Below are 11,906 nucleotides of genomic sequence, written 5' to 3' on the forward strand. Positions count from 1 at the left end.
AGCTCACAGTCCTCTCTTAAATCTGTTCTATACGTTTAGTGTGGTTATAGGAGAATTTATTAGTCTGTTATTATAAACCCTTTAGTTTGTATCACTTAATCAGGAAAAAGAATTTTGTTATGACTTATTAAACCAGCAAGTGAATTTCTACATAACACAAACCTGTGATTTAAGCTAATGTAATGTTAAATTATTTGAATTGGTACCATAGTCCACTTATATGACTATCTTAAATATGAGTGGATTTTTTATAATTAAAAAATATACAACTTTTAAAGTAAAAAGTATGCTCTTTAATCCTACTTTAAATAAATAAACTTTTTCCAGAATCACGCTCATGAGCATTTCCTGGATCTTGGAGAATCCAAACGGCAACAGGCAAATCAACACAATTACCGTACAAGATCTGCTTTGGAAGAGACACCTAGACCTTCAGAAGAGATAGAAAATGGCACTAGTTCTTCAGATGTAAGATCTCAGCACATTTATAAATTTGTTTGTAGTTTAACATTGTTTTAATATGACTGTTCTTTGTATTCATTGATGTATTTATAAATGTAACTCAAAGATGGTATTTCTAGATCTTACAATGATAGTGATAGTTATCATTTACTAAAGACCTGTTTTGTATGTTCCAGGCATAGCACACATATTCATAATGTCAAATTCACAGAACAAATGCATATGAATTAATTATTCTTATTTTGTGTATGAGAAATCTGAGGTTCAAGAATGTTTAGATTGCCTATGTACCTAACTATTAAATGGCAGAGCAGGAATTAAACCCAGGGTCCTTTTACTCTAAAGCCAGGCTTTTAAAATGGTGCCATGAAGCGCTAGTCTGTAACTGTAATGACTAATTAATAGACATACGGTAATTTCAGTTAGTTTTTTATCTCTGTGCCAGTTTGACTTTTCAGTTTATTTTAAAATTTCCTTGTATATAATTATTTCCATAAATATCATTGTCCCTACTAAATTACATATTTTTTCAACAAAGGCAATCAGGTTGCAATCACAGCTTATTAACAACATCTCCCCCTGCCCCCACCCTAGACACTCCCTCCCCTGGTTAAGTAAGACTCTATGGTCTTACTGACTGTTACACATTTATGAAGCAATGTTAGACATATCTGGGAATTCTCTGAGTATATTTTCTGTACACACGGCAATAAAATTCAAACTGAGAGTATGCTAACTACAGTTGAAAAGTTACTCTCCAATGGCTTTAGTTCCTAGGGTGACCAGGTAAAAATGGTTTGTCCAATCTGGTAAAAAGACCAAATATACTAATAACAAATATGATACGTGACAGTTTAGATATACATGCAAAACATAAAATATATGTGGGCTAGTTATTTGCCTCTATAAAATGTTTCTTTATTTTTAAAGATTTCATATGATTCTCTTAATATGTTCCTATAAAATACTTTAAATATGATTCAGCTTATTAGAATGTTGTTTCTAGGTACATCTGTTACATAAGAAGTTAACTAAATCCTTCATTTATCTTCAAACCTAATTTGCTTCTATTTTAACATTTTTTTTAGAGCAATTAAATTTCTAGGAGGAGTACATTGAGAACAGAATATCATCTTGGGCACATTATATTAATTAATGGAAAGAATCCGGTTTGGGAGGGGGTTCAAATACTTTGTACTTCTCTATAGTACCTTTTAATTTTGTACTAAGAATATAAAAGTATATTTCTTTTCTCTCCCTTTAAAGAAGTTATATATATATAGTAAGGATGAGAATAATCAGATCATTTGTTTACATTCTTTTTTTTTTTTTTTTTTTCAGTTATATTGAGCAGAGATTAAATTCTCTAACTATAATTACTGTTGAATTTTGATCTTTTCATATTTGGTTAGTTTTCAAAACTTCGTGGAATAGCTCTGTCATACAAATTCTTCTTTATTAAAACATCAAAAAGAAAAAAACTTGTCTTCCAAGATATGCTATTTTATTTAATTAATAAAGGAATACATCCCATTATCATTTTGAAAAATTCTGTGAATGTGCCCAGCAAATAATAACACTGATAAAACCGTTCTTGTGGAGAGCAGTCTAAACTTTAGAGTAGCTTAGTTGCTCATTAATTGTGCTGTCCGGGGTAAATTTCTTAACCTTTTTAAGCTTTAATTTCTACTGTTTAAATAACTGCTCCCTATTGCCAGTAGTGTTTTGTCTAGATTAAATGGGATGATGTATACACATGCTTAGAATAGCTTCTGTAATATATTAAAAGCTTACTTAATTTGACCTGTTACTCTTATTGGAGTGTAAAATTTTATTTGAGCAAGGGAGAAATTGCATAAGATACTGGATCTTATGGACTATCACTGGACTATCCTACATTGAGCAGAGAATATTTACTAGAGAAACTATGGGTAGTTTTCAATCCTCTACGGCAATTTTAAAATAATACCTAAGTTGAAATACTCTATATGTGTAATAAAGTGGTTTTTAATTGTAATGATGACAATAAGTAAAATGTGAACTCCTAATTTAAGTTCTCAGTATGTTAATCATCTGAGCGATTGATCTGAATCCAGTATTAATAGGTATTATTTCATTGGATATATTTTTTCATTGGATACATTTTGTTGTATTAAAATACAAGATCTGTGTTGTAGGACTAATTAAAATCAGGTTTTAATTGTTGTAAATATCCTAATGTGATTGGTACTATTAGATAGCACTGATATTTTCTAATAATCCTAGAATGTTATTTTGTAAAATTACACAATGAAATATGTATTAAACATTTCTTAGGAAGGTGAAGTTGTTGCTGTTAGTGGTGGGACATCGGAAGAGGAAGAGAGAGCATGGCACAGTGATGGCAGTTCTAGGTAATTCAGTGAATTTCTATTTCTTCACATGTAATATAAAATCTTTAGAAAGCTGAAAATTTTTATTTTTTCAGCAACACATTTCAGAATCTCTTTGGGTTGAGAATTTGTTCTTCTTCAAAGATCTTTTGTTCTGTGGATGCATTGCCATGCATCCAGTGTAATGTCTGAAAATGTTTTTTAAATTCTTTGAAATCATTTTCAAGTTAAAATGAAATCATGGATTGTTACCTGTGATGATTATTCTTGGAGAGATATTTGTAGATTCCTACTAAGGACATTCAGGACAAGGATAAGGGTTGGTGGTGGTAGAATTAAGCTCCAGAAAAAATCTGTCCTTTCAGTGTTAATCTTTATAGAGGAGTAAAGTCATACATCACTGAATATAGGGAACTAATTACTGATTTTAATGTAGTATAACTTAGATTTCTTTAAAGCGTTTATATTTATATTTTAAAATTGTACAAAATCAAGTTATATTCTCATGTACTAAAATTAGAACAGAAGATAAAACTGGATCCTTTTTTTGCAACATCAGCTCAGTAAAACTTAGTTCTTTTGAAGGTAAACTGAAAAGAAATGCAAACATGGTTGGTAATGATAAGTAAAACACAAAGGCTTATGTTTTTCTGAATTGTGTCATTCTTTGAAGCATAAGATGTACCTAACTTATAAGTAGATACTGAATAAAATACTCAAGTAATCTTCCTACTGGGCCAAAACACTTCTGACAGTCCCCACCCCACCCCCATTTCATATCCAGTTATCATGAAGGCAGCAACGGTCTACCTTTGGAGTTCCCCTGGTCAAGAGCTCCCACCTCCTCTCAAGAAAATAATCCGTTTATCTCTTCCTCAATATTGATATCTCTCGTAGTATTCCAAACTATCTTTGTACTGTTTCTGGAATTGAGGAAAGTGACCCTCTGTTCCTTATTTTTTTATGTCCCATGATATTTTGAACATAGGCAACACACAGAAATTAATATTTTTGTTAGTCTTATAAGGCACTAAAATTCATTGCTTCAATTAAAACTGTAGACATTTCTTAGAAAACTTTTTTGAGATATTTAAGTAAGTTAAACCTACAGAATTTTAAGAAACTGTTTAGAAGGTGATGAGTTGGAAGGGGAGTATTTTTAGTCTATTCATTCTTTTTTGTAATCTCTCTTTACATTTTTATAAGACATTCATTCTTTTTTGTGATCTTTTTACATCTTTATAAGACAAAGTATACAGTATGTCTAGTATAAATATTTTTTAAATCCCTTTTTGCCTTCTAGTGACTACTCTAGTGATTATTCTGACTGGACAGCAGATGCAGGAATTAATCTGCAACCACCAAAGAAAGTTCCCAAGCATAAAACCAAGAAAGCAGAAAGCAGTTCAGATGAAGAAGAAGAATCTGAAAAACAGAAGCAAAAACAGATTAAAAAAGAAAGGAAAAAAGTAAATGAAGAAAAAGATGGACAAATATCACCAAAGAAAAAGAAGCCCAAAGAAAGAAAACAAAAGGTTGATTTTGTTTTAATATAAATTTTTTCTCTCAAAACAAAAGCACTCATTTTAAAAGTGCTATTGATGAACATAAACATTGTTGAGGTATACTAGGATACTAGTAGTATTGGAAAAAACTCAAGTACACAGTAGTAGAATATACTATAATAACAAAACATTTAATTTACTCAAGTTTTCAGTGTTTAGCACATGAAAATATTTACTTACAGAATTATTGTATTCTAAATATTGAACATGTAATCTTAAGAGAAGTTTTATTTATATTCTGGTGGGATTTATTCATTTGTGTATATAAAAATGTTACAAAACATACTTGCCTTTACTTTTTAACCATATTGTTAATTTTATTGCTGAAAATAACCAGAATGCATAGAGTGCACAACACCTGGAATAATAATGGCAGAACTTGTTACAGATGACCACTAGACAAATATGAATCTAAAGTAGGACACTACTGTTAACAGGCTTTCATTAATTTACGGAACATGTGAGCCATAATTAGACGGTCCTTAGGTCAGTAGCAGTATTAGTTTGTTACTTCATCTTTGGTCTGTGGATAATTTGAGACCGATCAGAGAACGTAAGAAATAAATGTTAACAGAAGTAAGGTTTCTCAGCTCATATGGAAATGGGATTCTTTTAAAAAATAAGAGCTATATGAAATAGAAGGGACATGTTTTCTGTTCCCTAAAAGACTAAATTGAAAATATCCAAGGAAGATTTTTTTTCAACCTCTTTCATTTTTAGAATTAAATGTAAGTTGTCAAATATAGAATTAAATGCTAGGGAGACTAAGAAGGTCTTTCTCTCCAGAGAGCTTTGAAAAATTTAAGAATACATCTGTTTTAAATGTTTATTTTATCTGCTTCACTTGAGCTCTTATTCATTTCATCTTTATAATCATGAATTACTTTAATTTGGGTCCCACAGTCTGCTATTCTTGTTGCCTTCTTTGCTTTTGTCTGGGGAAGATTTACCAAAGAGAATATCACACATATGCCTACATTTTTCTCTTCTGTGTTGTCAGTGGTGATAAAAGTAGGTTAACCCATTGCTTATGTGGTACACAGATCGGTTAAAGAGAACTGATTTAGCCCTGTATCTGGCTAATTTTTTTTTTCTTATCACAAGACAGTTTTGATGAACTTTTGAGGTTTACAGTGTTTAAGTCCGTGTGAGAACATAATTCTTTTGGTCAAGAGTGCAGTTTACTTCACCTAATTGCTCTTGATTTGGTAGTTGTCCCTAAACTGACACCTTGGGCTTCTTTGTGCAGTGCCACATTTGGATCCAACTACTGTTTGGCATATTTTAATTTTTCTGTTTTGCTTGAAGTATTACAGTGGGATCTGTGTGCCACCAATTTATGTGGGACAAACTTTAAATATCATGAAGTGTAAGGATATTATAGACTCTTTCCTTTAATTTGGTTTCTTACACATGGCTTGGTATTAGTCTACCAGTGGATTTAAGAGTAGTTAGAAAGAACTGTTCTCATTGCTCAGTGTTTTTGTCTCAAATGAACATATTTCCCTCTTAAGCATAGAATTGTAGAGCTGGAAAGTAACTGAAAGATCATTAAGTAATTATTATTTACTGCATGTATGAAAAGATGAAGATATTTTCCATCTAATTGTATTCAAATTAAGCAAAAACAGTAAGGCAGATAACAAAAAAGCTTATTTAAAAATAGATTTCTCCAGGGGTGCCTAGGTGGCTCAGTCTGGTTAAGTATCCAACTCTTGATTTCAGCTCAGTTCTGTGTTGGGCAGGCATGGATCCTGCTTAAGAGTCTCCCTCTCTTTCTCTCCCCCATGCTCACTCACACTGTCTCTCTTTAAAAAAAAAAAAAAATCTCTAGAGATGCAGTAAAGTTATCTCATATGTATCTGATGTATTTCCATTATGCTGTTAGAAACTCTGGAAACCAGATTAGTAAATTTCTTTTCTTCCTTTTTTTTTTTTTTTTAAGATTTTATTTATTTATTTAATACAGAGAGAGATCACAAGTAGGCAGAGAGGCAGGCAGAGAGAGAGGAGGAAGCAGGCTTCCCGCTGAACAGAAAGCCCGAAGTGGGGCTCGATCCCAGGATCCCAGCATCCCAGCTCGAGCTCAGGAGATCATGACCGGAGCCGAAGGCAGAGGCTTAACCCACTGAGCCACCCAGGCGAGATTAGTAAATTTCTTATTGAGTGCCTACAGCTTAAATCAATAGAGTGGGTAAAAAGTGTAAGACGTAACTTATTCTCAAAACAATGTGTGACTAACAAGTTGCTTGAATCCCCTAAGATAAAAATAGAGTATCACATTAACTAATATATTTAATTGCCAGATTAATTTTAAAGATGGTAATTGAGAAATCAAATAAGGGCATCTTTTCTTAGAGTTTCAAGTAAAGCTTCCAGAATAAGTAAAATATGAGGTGGACCTAAAAGAATTTTCCATGATTAGAAAGGAAAGAAGTGAATTACCTGTATCTCTAAAATTTTTTTTAAAAAATTGAAATTTTGAGGAATATTTAATGCAGTTTATCCCCTGAGTGGTTGTAAATATCATATGATAGAAATCTACTTAAACCAAAAATTCTAGGTTTCCCAAGAATTATTGGGGACCTATCATCATCCTGATTCTTGGCTATACCATACCATAGTCTTACGCTTATCAGTACGATCATTCCTATTTAATAGCCAACTTTACCTGGTTTCATTTAAGAGTTCTTAGCTATTTCAGTCAATACAGATATTTTCCTTATGGGAAGAAATACTTGGTGCAATTAATAGCCTATATTGAGGCTGGAATTTAACAATTTTCAGACTTCTCCCTACCTTTTTCTATTAAGTCAGAGGAAACCTTTTTCAAACACACTTTAACTCAAAACTTCAGTATATAAAACTGAAAATCTGTGGCTCTAACTCTGTCATGTAACAGTGGTGCTCAGTAACTGGATAAATTAACCTTTCAAATATCCTCTGACTTAATCTCTCAAAATAACACATACAGAATTTATTTTCTAAGTTTTCCCCTCTGCCCTTCTCCAGCCCTCCTCTTCTGACACTAACAATTATCTACACCAGAACTGTGGTGTTATACGTAAAAATTAGTCTTCTTTCTCTCATATCCTACATCCAGTCTATTGGGATTTTTTTTGTGGCTCTGTCTTCTAAATGTATTCAGCACTTGAGTGCTTTTTTGCTACTTCTGCTGTTGTACTCACGTGAGCCACCATAAGCTCTTGGTTGTATTACTGCAATAGTCTTCCATCTGTCTCCCTCCTTCCACCCTCTTCACCCTAGGTTCTGTTCATTAAAGTAGGGATCTACAAACTTTTTCTGGGACCCACTGCCCTGCTATTGTAGCCCGAGATCAGCCATAGATAATACATATATGAATGGATATGGATATGTTCCAATAAAATTTGATTTATAAAAGTAGAAGCAGCTCGACTTGAAACCATGGGCCATAATTTGCAAATCCCTGCTCTGGTGAATCCAGAGTGATCTTTTAAAAGTCAGATTCTATCACTCTTTGGACTAAAATCCTCCAGTGGACCTTTCTCACATATAGTAAATGCCAAACTCCTTTATCCCTCCCTTACTCTTCAAAGAGAGAGCACTCCTGATATGTTTGAGAAACAAGTTGTGTTTAGTAGGAATAAGAGGAAAATGAATACTGAGTAACAGCTGTTAGCAGTACTTTCTGTAGTGTTCTCTGATATACCATTATAGATGTTACTTCCTTTAGTGAACTTGTGTCAAGTCTCAATGATAACTACCTTTTTTTTAAAAACACGAGAATAAAATTTAGAAGTCTTACTATATAAACACTCAACTAAAACTTTTAGTCAACTGCATGAAGTTTCTCTAAGGTTTCAAGGGCTGTTAGAAAGTCCATTTTTCCTAAGTTTAAGGAAACCAGGTAAGTTAGCTATTAAATTGGAATGATCATATTTATAACCATAAGTCTTATCCAGACAATAATGGCCATTTATGGGCAAAAGTTAAAAAAAACTTCTTCTCACAGGTCTATTTTTATATTTAGCCACAGAAGTTAAAGGGACCTGGGGGCACCTGGCTGGCTCAGTCAGTAGAGCATGCAGCTCTTAATCGCAGGATCATGAGTTCAAGCCCCACATCAGGCATAGGGCTCACTTTATAAAAAAAAAAAAAAAAAAAAAGGCAAGGGACCTGGCTTGATGACATTGTGTTTGGGGGGGAAAAAAAATTTGATAGAAACATTTTTTCTAGAAACCATTTATGAGCCAGGTGTGAATTGGCTACTTCAAAAAGGGGAGAAAATATTTCTGGGCTTTGTATAATGCCCACCCCTCTGAAACAATAGAATAACCTTCTGCATTTTCCACTACTCAGCCCATATGAAAATTTCTTATTTGGTTCCTACTAACATGCCAGGACTATGATTAAAAAAAAAAAAAAAATGGAGTATAAGGGTTGGTTTATTACAAATACTCATAAAACTGATAGGATTTTGAGAGGGAGATTACACAGAACTTACACTTTGGGGTTTATGGGAATATCTTGTTAAACTAGTCTTGTTCTGAATGTCGTTTGGTTCATCTAGTTCTTTTTTTATGCAGTGATTTGGAAAGATTGAATAGCTAATAAATAGCTAATAGTTATTAGCTATTCAATTATTCAGTTAAGCTATTTATTTTTTTTCTTAAGATTGTACTCATTTATTTGAGAGAGAGGGAGAGTGAGAGGGACATGCAGACTCCCCTGCGCAGGGAACCTGATGCAGGACTCAATCTCAGGACCCCGGATCATAACCTCAGCCCAAGACAGACACTTAACTGACTGAGCCACCCAGGTGCCCCAAAATAAGGTTTTTAAATACTTAATGTTTATTTTTGTTGAAAGGTCTTCCCTTTTATTTAATCACCTTTATAGTTATTTTATTTTTTTGAAGATTTGTTTATTTATTTAAAAGGACAAGAAAGCACAGAGTAGAGGGGCAAAAAGAGAAAAGAGAGAGTCTTAAGCGGACTCCACCCTGAGTGTGGAGCCTGACATGGGCCTCCGTTTCAGAGTCCTAGATCATAACTTGAGCTGAAACCAAGAATCAGGTGTTTGACTTACTCCACCACCCAGGCACCCCTATCAGTATTCTAAAGAACAGATTGAGAGATTATTGTTTTTGTGATAATATAACTTTATAATGTTCTAAACTTTTAGAGATTGGCTGTAGGAGAACTAACGGAAAATGGTTTGACGTTAGAAGAATGGTTACCTTCAACATGGATTACAGATACTCTTCCCCGAAGATGTCCATTTGTGCCGCAGATGGGTGATGAGGTACTTTTAAACTTTTAAGAACAGTCTTTGTTTCTTTGAGGTATCTTTAAGCTTTTTAAAATAGCTCTTGAAACTGTAGAAAACGGTAGTTTCATAAAGTAATCTCATTTTAGATGTTTATAAGCTGTGTATGGAAAAGATATAATTAGGAAAGTTCTGATCTTTTCTGAGGCCACTTGCAACTTTTTAAGTATTGTAGTAGCAAAACTAAATGTTGTAAGAGAATGGAAATTTATTGACATTTTAAAAACTAGTATTTTTTTTAATAAGAGGATTCTACTGCTGATTTTCTCTTTCTAAAAATTTGTTTTTCTTAGCTTAAGGTTTAAATACATAACATTTTAAAGGAAAAATGCAATTTAGCATTTTATTTTTATTTAATTTTATTTGATAAGATTTCATTTAAATGCAGTGTTTATAATTAGATCTTTTTAAAAATTTGCTAGAATCAAAAATATTTCAAGGAAAATATGATTGGTCATCATTTTGGACTAGGTACTTATGAATTTGAAATGAAAATTTAAGATCTTAGATCAGAATTTCCCAGTCCAGTGTTCATGTCTTCTTATTTTATGCACAAGTGTTAAGAAGCAGTCATCTGGCAGCCAGTAGATTGGCAGTAATAAATTAGGAAGTACAATATGGGCTTCTTTAGCAAATCACACTAATTAGCAATAAGAAAGTGGCAAGTGACAGTTGACAGTTTAAAAAAAAAGAAACAAAAACATTTTTAATGCTGGAGTAACTAAAGAGTAGTCTGAAAAAAATTCATTTAGGCAACCTACTTAAGACTTGAAGAGCACAGAACATTTCTGTATTACTGTAATTTAGTACAATGATAGAGCCTAACAGATCCTTGAGCATCAAGAAGATGCTTGATTAAATTACATTTAATATATTCGAGATAGCTAGAAAGTTTATAAAGACTTACTGAGTAAGTCTCTTTCACAGTGTTTAAGTTATCTTTTTAATTGTTGGTGCTTAAACAGGTAAGTTCTCATTATTTAGTATTATTCTTTTGAAATTTCAAACAGTTGAAGCAATAGTGATACTAATGAGTAGAAGAAAAGTACGTAGAATAGTGGATATCCCAAAATCTTAATAGCATTTTAAAAAATTTTAGTAACATTTTTTTAACAAGCTCCACTGTTTTTTTTATAGTGGGAAGAATACTTGGTATCAGACTTACTGTATCAAGTGCCAGTAGATACCAAGATGGTAGTCAGGTGTCATTTAAATCTGAACTTCATAAAACGAGGATAAGTTTCTTTATAAGGATAAAATATGTTGAAAAATACATTTTTCATTTCAAAGTTACTGCATATGTACATACCACTTGCTACGAAAATACGTGAATAATAAACTGATCATGACTCCTAGTTACAATTTACTTTGTTTTACAGCATAGGTCAACTTACATTGAATGCAAAAATAAAACAGTGAAACAAACTGCTCATTTTATACTCTCACTGTATAACCAAAGTAATGTTATTTAGAACACTTTTTTTATGATTAAGTGGCATTAGGACAATTTGAAGAAAAGAAGGAAAAAATATCAAAATATTGGAATTTCTTTTGAAAGGATACTAAATTCTCTCTTTGCAATTTTAACTGATACCTTGCATCTTGGGTTATAGGAAACATGCAGGGTTTAAAATTGTGACTTTGATTTACTTTTTAGGTTTATTACTTCCGGCAGGGACATGAAGCTTATGTTGAAATGGCCCGGAAAAATAAGATTTATAGTATCAATCCCAAAAAACAGCCATGGCATAAAATGGAACTACGGGTATGGTGTTTATTACTTAAAAGGTGCAGTTTTGTATTATGTAGAAAGTTGTATTGAACATTACTCTTTTCACCATAAGAAAGTGTTTCATGAAGATTTATTTTTTAATTGGAGCAATCATGGAGACTAAGAGGTATTTAATTTTCAAAGAAATATAAGATTTAATTTATGTATTCTGATAGTTTATAATTTGGGTACAAAGTGTAATTATAGTGAAAGTTAAACACTTATGTCTAAGGTAAACTTCGTATTTGCAAATAAGTAGTTTTAGACTTATTAGCCAGAGTGAAAATTTTGTAGAAGTCTTTGGAATGGTATTGGAAAACTTGCTTTTCAATAAATCTTTCCCTTTTTAAAAAAGTTTTTACTGAGGTAAAGTTTGTTAATTCTAAAGGGCACAAATATGCTTCAGTACACAGGTCAGGAAAGTTT

General features: G+C 32.3%; 1 protein-coding gene across 6 annotated transcripts in view; it reads left to right on the forward strand.

Moving 5' to 3' along the window:
* Nucleotides 1–11,906, forward strand: part of PHIP (pleckstrin homology domain interacting protein) — a 131,528-nt gene that overhangs the window by 86,750 nt on the left and 32,872 nt on the right. For all 6 annotated transcript variants that reach the window (XM_032339209.1, XM_032339210.1, XM_032339211.1 and 3 more), the window contains 5 exons: nt 328–468; nt 2,779–2,855; nt 4,138–4,369; nt 9,566–9,685; nt 11,367–11,474. In XM_032339209.1, the coding sequence (XP_032195100.1) occupies nt 328–468; nt 2,779–2,855; nt 4,138–4,369; nt 9,566–9,685; nt 11,367–11,474 (678 nt within the window). The remainder of the gene's footprint in view (nt 1–327; nt 469–2,778; nt 2,856–4,137; nt 4,370–9,565; nt 9,686–11,366; nt 11,475–11,906) is intronic.

The sequence above is a fragment of the Mustela erminea genome, chromosome 4, assembly GCF_009829155.1.
Source record: "Mustela erminea isolate mMusErm1 chromosome 4, mMusErm1.Pri, whole genome shotgun sequence".
Taxonomy (NCBI): Eukaryota; Metazoa; Chordata; class Mammalia; order Carnivora; family Mustelidae; genus Mustela; species Mustela erminea.